We start from the raw sequence: 18645 nt of genomic DNA on the forward strand, positions 1-18645 counted from the left end.
GCACATTGCTGGTAAAGTCGCCCATGGATACGTAGAAGTCCATCCTTCGGTGAGTGTGAAAGTAACCTTTAGCTTTCCTAGCATTTAAGAATGGTGGAGCAAGCTGTGAGATTTGCCTTTTGTGACAGAGTGCCAGCCTTGCAGGCTGAAGGAAAGTCAACCGTAGCGTCTTTGCAGCAGCAGCAAAGGGATCACGGGCTGTTTTCTAGCTTTCTGTTTAAAAACATCAAAACAGATGAAAGTCTGTTCTTGCAGGCAGAAGTTTGCCTTAAGACTACTGCTTAATGGGAGCGTGGCCTGAAATAAGATGACATTACTAATGTTTTAGCTGCACAATTTAGCACTGTCAGACCAAGCGTGGAGCCCAGTGGGAAACATAGTTCTAGGCATTTGACATGACAGGAGGGCGATTATTCCCTGCTTTATTTTTCCCTTAATCATCTTCTATCCCCAGGTAAGCAAAGTGCTAGCGATGCATGGAAAGCCATGCACTGATCTAACGCATGGCAAAGGAACATTCCCCTTCCCATTAGGGCACCCCTGGCTTGAGAGAGTTGGCCCTTAATCCGACGTTCAGGATGTCTGACGTCTCGCTCCCTCCTTTGGCCAGTTCAGTACCTGTTGCACTGTTTCTCTTTACGCGTTGGGCAACGGCGCTGAGTCTCTCAGAAAATACAGGACGCTGTCTGTGTGCGTGTGTCTCTCTGTGACAGTGTGTCCAAGTACAGGTGACTTAAGGCACATAAATTTGTGAGAAGGTGATAGAACCCGCTGTGTCTGCGTCGCAGCTGGGACTGGTGGGGGGTTCAGCTCACCGCACTTCAAGGATCTGCACTGTAGGCTTCAGTTTACACGTAGCCAACGGATCAGCCAGACTTCCCTTGCCTGCCCCACATCTGGAGTCTGCCGGACGGTTGCCAACACCCCGGCGGTGGCTTTTATTCTCCGCTGCCTGTAACGGGAGCCCGGGTGAGCAGTCGGGATGCCTGCCTGGCAGCCCCGGGCAGGTCGGCAGGACGCGCCTTGCTGCCGAGAGGGCTGCATTCCCTCTGGGCTCCTGCTGCGGTGAGACACAGGCAAACAGGAGAAAGATCGCTGTGTGAACTTAGGAGCAGGTGAAGAGGAGGTTGGTGCTGAAAAAGGAGCTTTTAGACAGGGAAGTTGAGCACCGTGGAAACAGGCAGTATGATTAGCCCATGGCTAAAACAGTAAAGAAACAAATAGCCATCTCTCCAAAGGCAAATTCCCAACAAGACTACGCAGCGGGCTTTGCCCTTTGATGTGCGTTAATTAACGTAGCCAGTAGGCACCTGTTAGCTTAATTAACTGTTACCATGTCTGTAGATACAATGCCAAAGCAATGAACCAGCAACTAGATGTGACTTCTAGCGATATATCCAGGCATGACATTTTGTAAAATTGGACTTTGGCAAAGCACGGGCATGGATAAGTTGTTTTCAGCAAGAATGAAAAACGCCAAGACAACTTAACAAAACAGCAGGGTCATTTGTAACCTTTAAATTGTGCTGTGCCACGTGTAACTTAGCACCGGGGCTGTAGGACTACAGGCATGTCCACATTGGTTCCTGAAGATGTCAGAAGGAAAGCGGCGTTAGCTTTGACAGTCCCTGTAGTGGCCGATTTAAAGTGGCCTCTTCACATTCCTTTCCTTTTCCAAGGCAAGCGGTCTTGAACCTATACAAACCCTGCCTGAAAATGTGGCTAGAAACCCAGGAATGGGAGCGGAGGGGTGGTCTCTTTCGTGCCACGTCGAGAGCAGGACTAGACAGAGGCACTTTGTAACTGCCCTTAGGTAGAGGTCTATATGGGGTCTAAAAGCCCTAAGCTCTGCTTAGAGCCCAGGATGTATCCATAAAATGCCATACAATGGATTAGTTTTTTCAAACCCACAAAGTAATTGCCAATCTAAACTGTGTTAGGGAATGTATTTTTCAAATTGCAAAATCAAAATTCAATAACCTAGGAAGTGCTACGGTTGTATTTTTTTTTGTTTCTGTAACCTTAATGATCTTTTCAGTACGGCGTTTTATACGTAATGTACGTCTGTGTTTTCTCTCTGTTATGCAGTCAAGTCCAGAATAACAGCAGTTGCTGAAATAATGGTCACAAATCATATAATTACTAAAGCATTACCAGCTGTTTTTATGTGTTTTCACAGTAACAAAATCACTTCCTGCTTCCAAAACGTGCATGAACAAGACTACTCAAGTTAATGGTTTTCCCTGTTGTTTTGGGTGACCATAAAGCAAATTAATCTCCTACAAGAGCCCAAATTGGAACGAATTGTTACCGAAATCCTTGTCATGAGGGAAAACACAAACTCCAATATTGTGTAAAGAATTAAACCCAACTTGTGTAATGAATTAAGGAAGAAATGGGGTTCTGGGAGAGGGTGGGGGCTGGAATTAAGGAAGAAATGGGGTTCTGGGAGAGGGTGGGGGCTGGAATTAAGGAATGATTCCGATGGGAATCAGGGGTTTGTCCTTCTCTGGCTGCGGCTACTGCAGCGGCAGGGCATGGCCGGGACCCCCGGGCTGGGGGGCAGAGGCTCTGCTTAGGCTGGGAAAGGAGACCAGGGAGGAGTCGCTCAGGGGAAGGTGTCTGTGCCTAAGGGACGGCAGGGAGGTGCCCACATCCCCCTCCCCAGCGTTTCTGGCAGCAGCTCCCTCCCTCCCTGCCCGTGTCTCTGCTGCTGGGAGCTCTTCCTGCCTGGAGCATCTCCCCGTCCCCTGCTCAGCTGCCCGTCAGTGCTCACAAACCCCATCCCGCTTGCCCTGTGCTCACCTCTGCCCGCAAACACCTCCCGGGGCAGGGCACTGCCCAGGGCCGTCTCTGCCTGCGCAGGGCTGAAGACCAGACCGCAGGACACCTGATGTGGCTGGGAAGGGGAAGCTGCTGCTGAGCTGATGTCTTCCCGAGAAGTGCCCTTGGAAATGCCATGAAGCAGAAGGGAAGCTGTGAGACTCTCCGACCCTCGCAGCGCTCTCTCGACAGCAGAAGGACCATGCCCTGCCCTGCGGGGGGTGGCTCCTGCCACCCACCGCTTCCCCTGCACAGCTCTGGGGAGCTCCCTGGGCAGGCTGAGACCTGACCCTGCCGGGTGGCAGAGCCCCTGCCCCGGCACACAGCCCCGCTCTGCAGCACGTCCTCCTCCTCCTCCTCCACACCAGAGAAAAGCCAGGAGAGCCGTCCTGACAGGTCCTGTCAGCTGTGGGTGTGCCAGGCCCAGGAGACACTTCCAGGAACTCCTCTGCACTGCCCTGCAGCCAGAGACTTACCGTGTCCAAGGGCTGTGAGGATTCCTGCCCCAGTGAGCTGTCACCTCTCCTCCCACCCCAGGCTGCCTTTCTCCTCGCTCCCACTCCTCTCCGCTCCCCTCGCTGCCTGCAGGCAGTGCCCCCAGCCCTGCTGCGCTGGGCAGAGGAGCTGCTCCTGGGCAGAGCTGTCTCTCTGCAGCGCTGCCCGCTTGCCACCAGCTCCCTCCACCCCAGCAGCCCGGCCCAGCTCCGCAGCAGAGGACCAGCCCACGGCAGCACTTTCTCTGCCCGCGCTGGGCTCCCTCCGGGTGTCCCTGGGGCTGCAGGGAACCTGCTGGGAAACAGGCTGAAGCCATCCCTGGGGTGCCCTCCCTCACCTGGGGAGGGACACTTCTCTCCAGCAGCGTCATTCCCCTCTCAGAGACAGAGTCAGGTCAAAGATCACCTCTTCTTGTCCCACCGTGAGACAGGACACCCAGACAGGCAAAGGGAGGAACCTCCTGTACCTCCTGTACCCATGCGAACCACAGGGGACACTGGAGGTGCCAGAGGTGGCCCAAGACATGTGCAGGTCACTGTAAGCTCTGATGGAGCAATTCAGAGGGACAGGGCAGCGTCTGGGGTCGTCATTTTGGAGGCTGCTGGGGCATGTATTTGGCCAGCTGAAGTGACAGCGGATGGTCACGCTTAGGACAGTGAAGCCTGTTCCTGCTCCATGTGTCCAGGGCAGCCTGTGGAGGTACTCCTCTGAGCAGCTGGAATCATTGCCATCGGGAGAGCTAAGTCTCTCGCCCTTCTCCATCAGCTGTATTTACCAGATCTCCATTGACAGTCACGGCAGGTTTCTCACAGACACCCCTACGATGCTGAACCTAATTCACGGGGCTCTTAACTGCCAAACTCATTGCACCAAGGCCAATGCTTGATGAGAGTTTCAGGAGCAAGGGCAGGGAGGAATGCACCACCACACCATCACTTGTTCAGCCTTTGGGAAGACAGGAAATTAATAACGGTGACATTCCTGGTGCCAAAGATGGAATTCTCCTCCTCAGCCTCAGCTGAATCCCGTCTCCGTGGGCAGCACCGAAAGGCACAGGCTGAGATGGTTCGGTATGTGGGCAGATGCCTGAGCCTCTCTCAAGACAGCAATGGAGCAATTGCACGACACTACAGGAAATGAAAGGGGGCACTTATTTCATGGATTTGCTGCCCAGGGTAGAAAATACCCCAGCAACCATCTCAGAAACACCAAAGGAAGGTACAAAATAAGAACAGCATGGCCAATGGGGAAAGGATTAAGAGGAGTGGGAGATAAACCCCAGCCAGCACCTAAGCCCCTACCCAGTCCTTGCTCACCCACCCCCCCCAACAGCCAGATGGGGGAGAGAAGGGCAGAAGGATGGCAAAAGTGAAGAAGCTCGTGGGTTGAGATAAAGACAGTTGAACGAGTGAAGCAAAGCTGCACGTGCAAGCCAAGCAAACGAGGAATGAATTCAGTACTTCCCCCTGGCAGGCGGGAGTTCAGCCATTCCCAGGAAAGCAGGGCTGTGTCCTGCCTAAGGGTTACTTGGGGAGACAGAGGCCAGAACCACAAGTGCTGCCCCTTCCCCTTCCTTCCCCTGAGTGTTTTCTTGCACTAAAGGCCACCCCTCAACCTGGAACGAATCCACTACTCCAATCCCCCACCTCAGTATTTGCCACTAAACCGAAGCCCAAACACACAACCCCTTACCCATACTCTTACCCTGTTGATCACCGTAATCCTTTGCCCATACCCCGAGCGTTGAAATGTTGGCCTTCACCCGAGCCCTCGCTGCCGCCCTAAACAACACCCACCCCACAGTGCAAGCCCGTTCGCTAACACTGACCAGGCAGCACAACACCAAAACTACCACAGAAAACTTTGCCTGACCCCAACAGAGAACGGCGAGCTCTAATGTCTAATTGTAAGCTGAACACCCACCCCCCAAAGCCCTCCTTCCCATGCTCTACCCCCTCACCTCAGTCCCCTCTCCTAGCCCTGACTCCAGCTGTTTGGCCCCTTGGGGGCAGGGCAGGGATCGTGAGGTCCCAGGGCGCTGCCGCGGCGTTGGAAGAGGAACGTGAGGTTACCCGCGTCTGAGCAGCTCTTAGGCCACAGGGAGGAGATGGGTGGGAGGGCGATGGTGAGGTCAGTTGTGCCGCAGGCTCTCATGGCACAGCAGAAGGCACGTGGCTGTGAGGTCACTTCTGTCTCTGGAGTTGAGAGGCCAGCGGCAGGAACGTGGCTGGGAAGGGGACGGTGAGGTCCCTTCTTTCGGAAGCAGCTGGGGGTCAGCCCTTGAGTCAGGGCTGGGACATGTGCTGTGAGGCTCACAGCTGCCAGTGTCTCTGACAGGCCAGCAGAGGCAGCTGGTGGGCAAGTTGGTTGTGGGACTCCCTTTCCCCGAGGACCTGCGAGGCCCACCCAGGAAGAGGGCTTGGGTAGGGGTGGCCACGTCCTCTCCACACGAGTACCTGCTGGGACGGCAGTGCGCGCACGGTGTGGGTGCTGATCCGAGAAGCTGAAAGGCCAGCAGCCGGCGTGTGCCTTGGAAGATCATGATGAGGTTGTTCTGCCTGGTCAGCTCATGCAGCGAGTCTTGCAGATCCCATCTGTGGAAGGGTTATCCCCTTCTACAAGAATAAATTAAACTAGTCTTTCCCTGGGGACTAGCCTTTACCAAAGTTCTGTGTTCTCCAGAACACAACAGCAATGGTTAGAAGGTGCCGACTGATGTGGTGACAGCGCCCGAAAGCTTTCTTTGCAGAGCATCCAAACAGAAGCAATGACAGTATTTCTACACTCATGTCTCCAGATACGTCACTTGTGAAATAAAACAGTCATGCCACAAAGTGAATTAACAGCCACATTCTCATGAGGATATTAAGCAAAAAGTCACCATGTTTGTGCTAGTAAAAAACCCATGAAATCTTCCTCCAGTACTTATCTCCTAAACAGGACAATCACGCTCAGGGGTTTGTCTGAAAGCACAACGCAAACTCCTGTTCACAGCAAGGTATTTCAATGTGTAGAAAATTGTGAACCTTTTGTTCCCGTGATCACGTTCAGTGTTTTCTTAGAAGGGACGAAATTCGTGCTGTCATTTCTACTGCCCCCAGAAGAGGATGCTCCTGTGTGGATTGGTTGTGGCAGTTTTAGGTAAAGGTAAGGACAGTGCAGTTGGCCTACGGGTACCAGGTGGGAGCTTCCTGCAGACTGCTCATTGCCATCGACTTCCTTCTGCAGCCCAGGAATATGATCTGCAGAACACAGCCTGCAGGCCAAGCTGTACGTAGGGCACAGCACAGCTCAGGCCTGGCTTTACTCAGGAACACTCTTACATGGATCCCTAACTCCTGGAGGCACAATGGTTTTTTGGTCAGGATCGCTGAAGTGCCTGAGGAAGACTGGGAAGGTTACGAGTTGTCCTCTGGGCAGCTGGAGGAAGGCACACAGATTTAGACCCTGGTAATCACGGGGGACTTTGAAGACCATGGCCCTCTGCTAGAAGGCCTCAGTTACAGGGAAGGGGGAAGGTGATCCCTGACCTGACATGATGAGAATGCCCTCCTGGATAGGTTTTTCGCAAGATGACAAGTCAGGACTGGTGGAGGATGTGGAGGGCCGCTTTGGCTGCAGTGCCAGTGTGTTGGTATAGCAGAAAACGCTGAGCCAAGTCAGCAAGACAAAGTGTAGCAGTGCTGGGGAGACAGGACAGAGGACCTCCACCAACGCTTTGGCAGCGCTCTTCCAAAGGCAGCCCAGGATGACGTTGTCTGTCTTTGCTGCAAAGGTGCAAAGGCAGGAGAAGAGAAGGCTTTGGGGAGACCTAATCACAGCCTTCCCGTTCCTTCTTGGGTATCAGCAAGAACATGGAGCCAGGTTCTCCACTGTCATGCATGATGGGAGGAGGAGGGCCAATGGGCATCAGCTGAAACATGGGAGGAGAAACTTTTGCCCCATCAAGACAGTCAAGCACTGAAGCAGATTTGCAGAGAGCTCGTGTCCTCTCCATCCCTGCAGCTTTTTGAGCCCTAAATGAATAAGTCCCTGAGCAACCTGCTCTGACCCCATAGCTGACCCTGCTGAGAGCAGGAGGATGGCCTAGACACATCCTGAGGTCCCTTACGGCATGAAGGATTCTGCATTTCCATCCACAACAGGTCTTCCCTTCATGACGGGTGGCAAAGCACTCGGGTTCCCAGTGACCACTGAAGTCAGCCACAAAGAAGTTGGGTCAGACGACCTGTGAACTTCTTGTCCCACTCCAGGCATTGTTGCTCAGATGCAGGGCTGCTTGGCAGCTCTCCCCGGGCAGTCCTGAGCATTTCCTTCACTTCACCTTTTCTTTCCTTTTTCCCTCTTTTCCTGCTCACAATTTCTTCCCCTTGGCCATCCTTGGACCCTCCCGTGCAAAGAGCCCACCTCTGTTTCCCCTTTCCTGCCTGGCCCTGCTTTGGCTTCCTTTGTACCTTCCTTTGGCGCTTCTGAGCGAGTCACCATCGGAATGTGTACCTTGGTCAGCAATATCATCGAACCAGTGCTTCCTTCCCTTATGCGTAGTGTCCTGCAAGTCCTGGTGCTGCTATCTTGTTAGAGGCACGTCCTGTCAACAGATTTGGTGGGCCACCTGTACGAACACACTAAAAGGTCTCAAAACAGAGCTTCACCCCTGGGGGAGACCTTGAGAACTCTCGGATTTGGCAATAGAATCCTCATGAAATTTTACAAGGAGAAGTTGTGAGTCCTTTTCTGGGGGTAGAGTAACCCCAAACATGAGGGCAGGCTGTGACCCGAACAGCTGAGGAGTGACCCTGAGGAGGAGAAGGGCCTGGGCGTTACGAGGGGTACCATATGAGTGAGTGGCGCGTGCTCAAAGTTAATAAGGCCAACTGCCTACAGGGCTGCATGAGGAGGAGTGTGGCCACCCAGACAAGGGGGTTCTCATGCCCCTCGACTCAGCTCCGGTGTGGCCAGATCTGGGCTCATGTGTCACCTATGTGGGGCTCCCCAGTCTGGAGGAATGGGGAGGAACGGAAGAGGTTCTAGAGGAGATCTGCCCAGGATGGGGTTTGGGGCCTGTGTGGAGAGGCTGAGGGACCTGGGCTGCTTTAGCCTGGGGAAGTAGAGGCTTGGGGCACTACAGAAGTAGCCTACAACATCTTGAAGGGTGCTCTCAGAGGTGGTGGAGCTTTTCTTGGTAGTGGGAAGCGAAAGAACTCCAAAAAGTGCAGCTTGGAAGGTTCAGACTGGAGGTGAGGCAGAAGAAACCACAATCAAAGGGCAGCCTTGTGGTGCAAGAGGACACCCAGAGGACATCTGGATCAGCCCATGGCTTTGTGTTTCAAGGAATGGCCAGCGAGACCAGAGAGACATCCCTGAAGGTACAGAAATGCTGGGCTGAGAGCCAGGTGGGAAAGCAAGATGGTTCTCTGCAGCCGGAAGGGAAAGAGCTGCAGGCACGGGACAGTGCAGGACAGCCTGCGATGGAGGTGGCCAAGGGCTCTGCATAGACTGAAAGGCTCATCAGACGGAGGGCTTCGTCCCCTTGGCCATGGCCACTGCCTGCACCACGGAGGCCTACCAGAGGAAACCCTCTTTGGAGGCTCTGGACATTTTTTCCCCAGCATGGGGACACCAGGAGGGTTCATAGAATTCTCCTACACTTGGCACTGCTCACCCTCACATCCACCGCCCCCAGGAAGAGCCCCGAGCCACGCCTGAGGGACAGGATCTGTGGTCCCAGGGCCTGGGGGTCAGGGCTTGGCCCTTCTGCTTCGTAAAACAGACCGAGGGTTTCCTCAGCACAACAGCCGCCTGCACAGGGCCTTTGCCTACCTGCCCTCATGGCCTCCAGCCATCTGCTCTAACGAGTCCCTGGGGAGACGTTGTCAGTGATGGCCCTCAGTGGGGCCAATTAATACTTCAAGGTACTCTGAGTGGAGTTTCGGACTTCTTGAGCACTTTCTTCACTCTTCTCTCAGTACCTGAGGATCATGGGCTCAGCACCAAACACACCATGGGGCTCATTAAAACACAGAAAGCCCTAACGAGCCATGGCTCTTCCCGTAATTTTCTTCAAGTCTTCAAGACTTGTGCAGTTAATTGGAGAGGTTTCATAGTGCAGCCAAGGAAGAAGATTTCAAAGTGCATCTAGTAAAAATTACTTTGTATTTTAAAGGGTATTTTCGATTACTTTTCAGTCTGAAGAAGAGGTGATAGAAGCATTCTGCCAGTGGTATTGACCCAGGGTGTCCCCTCAGGAGGGCTGGACAGCTGGGAGAAGCAGTCCCCTAAGACCTGACACTGTATGGACACCTTTGCTCCTCACCGCTCCCCCCTCACCATTTCTGACATCGGCCACCTGGGACTGACATCACCGTCCCTTGCGCCAGACTTCTCCACTCATCTCTGCAGCTGGGTGTGACAGCTCCATGGCACCATCTCCCCCCGCCCTCCTTAGAGAACTGGCTGCACACAGGCATGGACGAATTGCTCCTATGTGTAAGGGCAGAAGAGTAAGCGTGATCAGTTCTCATAAACAATGGAACACACTCTGCAACGACGTGCTACGTACAAGCTGCATCTCAGGAGGTCACCTGTCTACAAGGGGTAATCTCCTGAGAAATGATTTAGGTACGTACGAGAAGAGAGATGTGGACATAATGAAAGAGTTGTCTAAGGAGACACTTAGACTGTTGAAAGACAGGAAAGCTTTTAACTCCCTGAAGCTCAAAGCAGCAGCTGGCAAGCTGAGAGGAATCTGAAGGAAAAATCCTCGAATCATAGGATATCTCAAATAGGTTCAACAGGACGTTCCCTTTGTGAACCCGTGTTGACTGTTCCTGGTGATGACATTGTCCTTCAAATGCCTTTCAACAGCACCCAAGTCACAGAATCATCGAATACCTTGGGCTGGAGGGCACCCATAAGGATCATCGTGCCAACTCCCTGCTCCTGGCAGGACTACCTAAAACTAAACCAGATGACTAAGAGCATCATCCAGACGCTCCTTGAACTCTGACAGGCTTGGTGCTGTGACCACTTCTCTGGGGGGCCTGTTCCAGTGACCGACCAGCCTCTCAGTGAAGAACCTTTTCCCAATGGCCAGTGTGAACTTCCCCTGATGCAGCCTCCTTCCATTTCCTCGGGTCCTACTGCCAAGGAAAATCCCCATTGTGGATAGGACATCCACAACTTCTTTGGGCAACCTGTTCCAATGTCTCCCTACCCTCACAATGAGGCGGCAGCACTTTGTGGCCTCCTTTGGTGTTTTGGAGATTGTGTTCATGGCAATTCCTACCTGCGTCTTGTAGAGGCCTGCAGCTCCTCATGCTGTTATCTGCTCAGACCACACCACTAGCATGGTGAGCCACCCGCACACCAATATGAACAACTGACCAAATGGAGCTTCCATCCAGAGGGACCTTGAGAATCTCAGGGACTGGGCCAACAGGAACCTCTGGAAGTTTACAAGGAGAACTGGCCAGTCTGGCCTCAGGAGGAATAATAGACCTCTACATCAGGGCCAGCTGGGAGCTGACGTGCTGAGCGTGACTCTGAGGAGAAGGGCCTGGAGCTACGAGGGACACCATACGAGCCAGTGGTTGATGCTCACCACGAGCAAGGCCAGCATTAGGATGAGCATGTTCACCCAGACCAGGGATATTATTCCCCTTGACACAGCACTGCTAGGGACCCCCCCACAGGCGTTCGTCCCTATATTTTGATAGAGTTGGGATGAGCTGGAGAGTGCCCAGAGGAGACCTGGCAAGGCAGGTTTGGGGCCTTAAGCAGATGCCCTGTGTAGAGCGGCTCAGAGACCTGGTCTTCTTTGTCCCAGTGGTGGAGAGGCTCAGGGCAGTATAGGAGTAGCCTGAGACGGCTTGGAGGGTGGTTTCAGAGGTGGTGGAGCTTTTCTCAAAATTGGGAAACAGCATGAGAAAGAAAAAATGCCACAAATTGCAGCTTGGGAGGTTGAGATTGGACACGAGGAGGAAGCAATGTCACTCCAAGGTCAGTTCTGTGGGACAATAGGCCACACGGAAAGAGTCTGAATTACCCAAACTTGGTATTTCAATGAACAGTCTGCAAGGATGGAGAGATATCAGTAAGGGCAGGCAGACGCTCAGGGAAGACCGGGCTTGGTAAGCAGGGGAGATGCCTCCAGAGTCCTGCCTCAAGGCGCAAAGGCTTGGTAGACCTTGCTGGACGTGCCTAAGGCAAAGAGGACAGAGAGGATCTCTGATCTATCTACACCTGCTCTTACTAAATCCTGCAGTGGCCACACATGATCTTTGGTGCTTTCTTTAGTTCTTTATGGATGCAGTAACAGCTCCTCTTGATGCCCTTGAACCTCTTGCAAGGGTCCCCACTCGGGAAGCTTTGGCTTCCCTAAAACCATCCCTATTTCTAAATTCCTCCTGCAGTCCCTGCATCCAGCTCTTGGCTGCTTTCTTTTTAATATGGAGCTTCTTGATGGGTTCCTTCTTTAGCCAAGTTGGTCTCCTGAAATGTCTCGTTGGTTTTCTGCTTATCGGTCTGGACAGTTCTCGTGCTTTTAGATGCTTTCCGAAAAGCCCAGCTGCACTGAGCTCTGCTGCCCGTGGGTGCTGCTGCCCATGGGACTACCACTGAAAGTCCCCTGAAGAGGTTAAATTTTTTTCACACTCTTTCATTATCACTGCAGCCAAGGCTGATGCCAGTTTTCACATCCCTGACCAGCACTGCCTCTTTGACAAGGACCAGATTCAGATGAGCATCCCCTTTGTTGTCCTGGCACCGTGCAAAGGAATTGTCCCAAGAGACCCCAGACACCAGCGGGACAGTGTGCATCCTGCTGTGCTCCCCTTCCAGCGAGTGTCGGGGTCATTAAGATCCCAAGAAGACCTGGGGCCATTCATCTGGGGACTACTTTGTCTTGCTGAAATAAACCTTTCTGCACTTCCTTGTCCTGACTGCAGCTTCTGAAGGCCTGTGGTGGAGGTGAAGCTGATCTCCAGGAAGACAAGGTGCTGCTGAAAATGTGCTGGTGTTTGGACATGTGGAGATCCAGGAACACTGTGAAAATCATTCACCTGTTCCTTGATTGTACCATCACGCGGCTGAGCAAAGGGTTTTCGAACGAAGAACCAGGAGAGTTTGGGAGTAGCCAAATGATTTGAGACCCTGGGGTGATGGGCTTCCTGTCCGCGAGCTGCTGTGCATCGGCTGAATGAACTTGAGTCAGCCCTTGCCTCACCGCAGTGGTGGGATTCAGTGGCTGGCCAACAGAAACCAAATCTGCCTGAGATGCCACCTGGGCTTGCACAGAGGAACCGAACCTGCCTGCAACGCTCTCCGGGGTGTCTGTCAGGCATCCCCTCGCAAGAGCAGTGGTTTTCCTGCAGGCCCTGTGCGGTCCCTGACAGCAGCCTGTAGGTGTGCCGGGGAGCGCTGGCATCTCACGTAGCACCCCAGGCCTGTGCTTGGCCGTTGAGCAGCTGCCCTGACTTAGGTTAAGCAGTGTGGGATGTCCATGAGACAACGGCCATTACAGTCGATGAAGGTCTAGGAACTACAGCTGATGGAGAAGCGAAGGAGAGGGACTTAGCTCCATTTGGTCAGCTGAGTACCTCTGCAGGCTGCTGTGGACATGAGGAAAAGGGAAGGTTTTAGTTGTCCAACTGTAAACATCTGCTCTCGTTTCCCTCCACCAAAGGAATTCCCCACCGGGCTCCAACGTGACCCCCCAGATGCTGCCCCGTCTCTCAGCGTTGCTCCATTAGAGCTTGCAGTCACCTGCACACATCTTGGAAAAGCGCTGGTGTCACCTCAGATGTCACCAGGTGTTCCCACCCGAACACCCTCAGTCACCATTAATTAGCACGAGAGCCGAGACGAGGAGCTGACGGGCAGGCGCCTGTTTTCTGCCCACGTGCACTGAGGCAAGGGGAATCCCCCCTGCTGTGGGTCTGTGGTCTGCACGAGAGGGAGCCGAGTCCTCTTCCAGCCCCAAGGCTTCACCCCCAGGGTGGCATTCGCTGAATGTCTCAGCCGAGTCCCTTCCCTCGGCAGGGGACAGGAGACCCCTCCCTGCCACGTTCTGCTGGTCCTGCCTAAGGACGGGACATGGAACGACAGTTCTCATGCCGAACTCTGTGTCTGAGAGGGGAAGCGACTCTGCTGGAGAGAAGTGTCCCTCCCCAGGTGAGGGAGGGCACCCCAGGGATGGCTTCAGCCTGTTTCCCAGCAGGTTCCCTGCAGCCCCAGGGACACCCGGAGGGAGCCCAGCGCGGGCAGAGAAAGTGCTGCCGTGGGCTGGTCCTCTGCTGCGGAGCTGGGCCGGGCTGCTGGGGTGGAGGGAGCTGGTGGCAAGCGGGCAGCGCTGCAGAGAGACAGCTCTGCCCAGGAGCAGCTCCTCTGCCCAGCGCAGCAGGGCTGGGGGCACTGCCTGCAGGCAGCGAGGGGAGCGGAGAGGAGTGGGAGAGAGGAGAAAGGCAGCCTGGGGTGGGAGGGTGGTGAGAGCTGAGTGTGGGGGACAGCTCTTCACAGCCCTCTGTACGGTAAGTCTGGGCGTGCCGGGCATTGAATTTGGTGATTCTGGAGGGATCTCCTCGAGCTGGCACATCCCACAGCTGTCGCATCTGCAGGAGGACTCACGGCTTCCCCAGTGTAGAAGAGGAGGACGTGCTCCTGCGCAGGGCTTCCCTGCTGCACGTCAGTGGGACAGGGAACGACGGTGTCCTTGTCCTGTGGAGGACCACAGGGACACAAAGCTGGGTGTGCGGCCAGGGCTGCCCAGGGCTGTCCTTCTGCGGGAGTCCCTGCGCCCCGGGGGATCTCTCCCTGGCTATTTCGCAGGAAACTACAAGAGGATGGAAAAAGTGGGGATTACCTGAAAGGGAAGGAGTCTGTGCTTGGAGACTGGTCCTCTTGGTTGGCTGGGGGGGAAGTGGGAGATGGGACTTTATTTTCCCCCTCTGGAGAAGGCACGGAGGTGCCCGTTCTCTTGAGGGGTCATCTGAGCTGCTCCTTTGCCCCTGTACGGACAAAGATGCCCCTGGAGCAGCTCCAGGAGGTGTTTGCAGGGCAGAGCCGGGCACCCCGTGGGTGGGATGGGGCTCTCTGTCTGTGAGCACTGACAGGGAGGAGGCTCGGGCACAGGGAAGTGGTTCCCAGCACAGACAGCGCCCGGCAGCAGAGACATTGTCCGAGCGGGAGAGGGAGGAGATCCCAGAAACGTGGTGGGAGGGGGGTTCGGGCACCTCCTGCCATCCCTGCAGTGCCGGCTCCTTCCCCAGAACAACCCCCCGCTCTCCCCTCCCTCACACCGTTGCTCCGCACCCTCAGCCTCACAAGCACTTGGCCATCAGTTGCCTTCCCAGCAGCCCCACCAAGAAACCGGGGGTGAGGAGTCGGGTTCAGCAGAGACACCAGCGCTCTGGGTCCTCTCCTGCAGCTTCTTCCATGGAGGAAAAGCAACCAACCCCCCTCCCACACTTTGGGGCTCTGGGCACTCCAGTGCGTGGGGCTGGAAAAGACCTGACCCTCCCTTGACGACACCCCAGCTTTGGGACACTTGACTCTTTCCCGGGGGGTCCTGCTGGGCTGCAGGCTGCCCTCCAGAAGGGCACAACTCGCCCATGGCAAGCCTGTGTTTCCCAGGTGCCCGAGAGAGAAGCCACCGTGGGCTGAGGCCAAGGAAATCCTGCGGGAGGGCGGAATGTGGGCAGCTGCAAGGACCCTCTGTGTCCCTGGCTGGGCGGGGAGAGCTGAGATCCTCCTCAGGCACCACGAGATGGGCTGAGCGGCTGGGAGAGCTGCACGTGGAACTGGGTTCCTCTGCTCTCAGCAGTGTCCGGGTTCTTTTGGGGAACAGCGCAGTGTGATAGTCCTCCAGCTCAGAAAGGTGCCGGCACCGGGCAGCTGAGCCCGGGGCTGACGGACAGACCGGCTGTCCTCATGCTGCTCGAAGGGACAGTCCCTTTGCCGGCCAAGGTTTCACTTGGAGCGCAGCAGGAACGACAAAGATTTCTGCCCTAAAAGCACTCCTGCCCTCGGGTGTGGGGGGACAAGAACAGAACAAACAAAACAAAATCCCCACAGCTCTGCTCTGCCACCAGGTGAATTGGGAGCAACAAAGCTGCAAAGCTCTTTGATATCAAAAGTGAATTTAATCTGAGATCACCCCGTGTTCCTCCTGACCTACGGACACAGGGCAGGACTGAGTCCTCCAGAGCCCACAGCAGAGCGTCCTGCTCCTTGGGGCATCCTCGGCCAGCACCAACCACAGCTCATGAAAGGCACCAGCCAAAGGTCTTCCCGAAAGGGGACAGTCAGTCTTGGAGGTTTCTGTGAGAAACAGCACAGATTTTGCTCAGATAAATATGTCCTTAGTGATGCATTTTCCTCCTTGGACAGGCTCCCATGCCCAGAGGAAGCAAATGTCCAACGGCAGCTCCATCACCCAGTTCCTCCTCCTGGCATTCACAGAGACGCGGGAGCTGCAGCTCTTGCACTTCGGGCTCTTCCTGGGCATCTACCTGCCTGCCCTCCTGGGCAACGGCCTCGTCATCACCGCCATAGCCTGTGACCACCGCCTCCACACCCCCATGTACTTCTTCCTGCTCAACCTCTCCCTCCTCGACCTGGGCTGCATCTCCACCACTGTCCCCAAAGCCATGGCCAACTCCCTCTGGGACACCAGGGCCATCTCCTACCCAGGGTGTGCTGCACAGGTCTTTCTGTTTGTCTTTTTGATGTCGGCAGAGTTTTCTCTTCTCACCATCATGGCCTACGACCGCTACGTTGCCATCTGCAAACCCCTGCACTACGGGACCCTCCTGGGCAGCAGAGCTTGTGCTCACATGGCAGCAGCTGCCTGGGGCAGTGGGTTTCTCAATGCTGTGGGGCACACGGCCAGCACATTTTCACTACCCTTCTGCCAAGGCAATGCCCTGGGTCAGTTCTTCTGTGAAATCCCCCAGATCCTCAAGCTCTCCTGCTCAGATGCCTACCTCAGGGAAGTTGGGTTTCTCCTGGTCACTGCCTATTTAGTATTTGTCTGTTTTGTTTTCATCCTGCTGTCCTACGTGCAGATCTTCAGGGCGGTGCTGAAGATCCCCTCTGAGCAGGGACGGCACAAAGCCTTTTCCACGTGCCTCCCTCACCTGGCCGTGGTCTGTCTCTTTGTCAGCACTGGCATCTTTGCCTACCTGAAGCCCCCCTCCATCTCCTCCCCAGCTCTGGACCTGGTGGTGGCAGTTCTGTACTCGGTGGTGCCTCCAGCAGTGAACCCCCTCATCTACAGCATGAGGAACCAGGAGCTCAAGGATGCCCTCAGGAAACTCACCCAATGGACGCTGTTTCCCTGACAATAGCCCGTCTCCTCTCCACATTTCCCAGAGTTTCTCTTAGGCCAGGAGTCTACTTTTTTCCCTTGTGATAATCCTCCTTGTAGAAATGTTTCTGGGCTTATGCTCCTTGGATTGAGGTGTGATCCAGTTGTGTCTGACCCTCGCACAACACTGTGTCAGGTGTGGCCTGTCCGATAGCAGCTCTTCAATCAAAGGGCATCTCCCAGCTGCAGTGCCTGAAGGCTGGGCTCTTCCTCCAAAGGTGCTGCCAATAAAATGTCTAAGGAACTGGTCTTTAAAAGGGTCTGTTCTCCCTGTGATGTGAGTTAAGCTCACGGTACCACTGGGTCCCATGGGAGCAAAAGTTCTGGTTTTAAAGGCTCTTGGTGCCCAGTGGTAGTGGAGATGGTGCATGGGTCAACAAGTTTCCTAGATTGCACTGGGGAGCTGAGCACCGGACACAGCACTCCAGATGTCACCTCACCAGTGCTGAGTAGAGGGCAAGGGTCACCTCCCTCCACCTGCCAGCAATGCTTTTCCTAATGCAGCCCAGGAAGCTGTTGGCCTTTACCAAGACCATGCAGTGATAGGTTATGCTCAGCTGCTTGTCCTCTGGGAATCAGAGAATCCTTGGGTTGGAAAGGACCTTCTCAGGTCATCTAGTCCAAGGCCCCTGCAATAAGCAGGGACATCTCCAACTAGAGAAGGTTGCTCAGAGCCCCTTCCAACCTGACAATGAATGTTCCCAGGGCTGGGGCATCTGCCAGCTCTCTGGGTAACCTGTGCCTGTCATTCACCACCCTTACTGTGAAAAATGTCTTCCTCTGTCTAGTCTAAATCTACCCTCTTTTAGTTTAAAACTGTTACCCCTTGCTCTGTTGCTAGAGGCCCTGCTAAAAAGTCTGTCCCCATCTTTCTTAGAAGCCTACTTAAAGTCCTGAAAGGCTCCAATAAGGTCTCCTGGAGCCTTCTCTTCTCCAGGCTGAACAACTCCAACTCTCTCAGCCTGTCCTCACAGCAGAGCTGTTCCAGCCCTCTGATCATCTTTGTTGCCTCCTCCTAACCTGCCCGAACAGGTCCATGTCTTTCCTGTGCTGAGGGCTCCAGAGCTGGATGCAGTGCTCCAGCTGGGGTCTCACCAGAGCGGAGCAGAGGGGCAGAATCCCTTCCCTCGACCTGCTGGCCACGCTGCTTTGGATGCAGCCCAGGATACGGTTGGCTTTCCGGGCTACAAGTGCACATTGCCGGCTCATGTCCAGCTTTCTGTCCACCAGTATCCTCAAGTCCTTCTCGGCAGGGATGCTCGCCATCCCTTCATGCCCCAGCCTGTGCTGATACTGGGGGTTGCCCCAACCCAGGTGCAGGACCCTGCACTTGACCTTGTTGAACCTCATGAGGTTCACATGGGCCCATTTCTCCAGCTTGTCCAGGTCCCTCTGGATGGCATCATGTCCCTCAGGCGTGTCAACTGCACCACTCAGCTTAGTGTCCTCTGCAAACTCACTGAGGACACACTGGATCCCACTGTCTATGTCACTGATGAATATATTAAAGAGTACTGGTGCCAGTATGGACCCCTGAGGGACACCACTCATCACCAATCTCCATCTCGACATTGCGCCATTGACCACTACCTGCTGGATGTGACCATCCAACCAATTCCTCATCCACCCAACAGTACACCCATGAAATCCATATCTCTCCATTTTAGAGAGAGGGATGTTGTGGGGGAGCATGTCAAAGGCCTTATAGAATCCATATAGATGCCATCGGTAGCTCTTCCCTTGGACAGTCCCCACGCCGGAGAAGTAAGGATAGCCCTGCACTAGCCAGATCACACCAGTGTCCCAGCCCCGCCAACACCTCTGTGAAACCCTCCCCTCCTCTGGCACCGGGATAAGGAACTGCAGCCAGACCGACTCCAGGGATGCCTGGATCAAGAAAGAAGCAGAAGGATGACAACACCACAGATTTAGCCTCGCTTTGCAAAACAGCCGCCCGTGTGGGT

General features: G+C 54.6%; 2 protein-coding genes and 1 pseudogene across 3 annotated transcripts in view; all 3 read left to right on the forward strand.

Moving 5' to 3' along the window:
* LOC309416429 (serine/threonine-protein kinase PAK 3-like) overlaps positions 1-18645 on the forward strand; it is a gene marked incomplete at its 5' end in the record, with an annotated part of 266010 nt that overhangs the window by 177724 nt on the left and 69641 nt on the right. The window lies entirely within an intron of this gene.
* The window catches only part of LOC309416410 (E3 ubiquitin-protein ligase RBBP6-like), an 82254-nt pseudogene that overhangs the window by 19124 nt on the left and 44485 nt on the right, over positions 1-18645 (forward strand). The window lies entirely within an intron of this gene.
* LOC309416395 (olfactory receptor 14A16-like) lies at positions 15609-16769 on the forward strand. Its single transcript, XM_082015951.1, has one exon. The coding sequence runs from the start codon at positions 15669-15671 to the stop codon at positions 16653-16655; it is 987 nt and encodes a 328-aa protein (XP_081872077.1). The 5' UTR covers positions 15609-15668; the 3' UTR covers positions 16656-16769.

Source organism: Phaethon aethereus (genome assembly GCF_964289735.1).
Source record: "Phaethon aethereus genome assembly, contig: HAP1_SCAFFOLD_108, whole genome shotgun sequence".
In the NCBI taxonomy this organism is placed as follows: Eukaryota; Metazoa; Chordata; class Aves; order Phaethontiformes; family Phaethontidae; genus Phaethon; species Phaethon aethereus.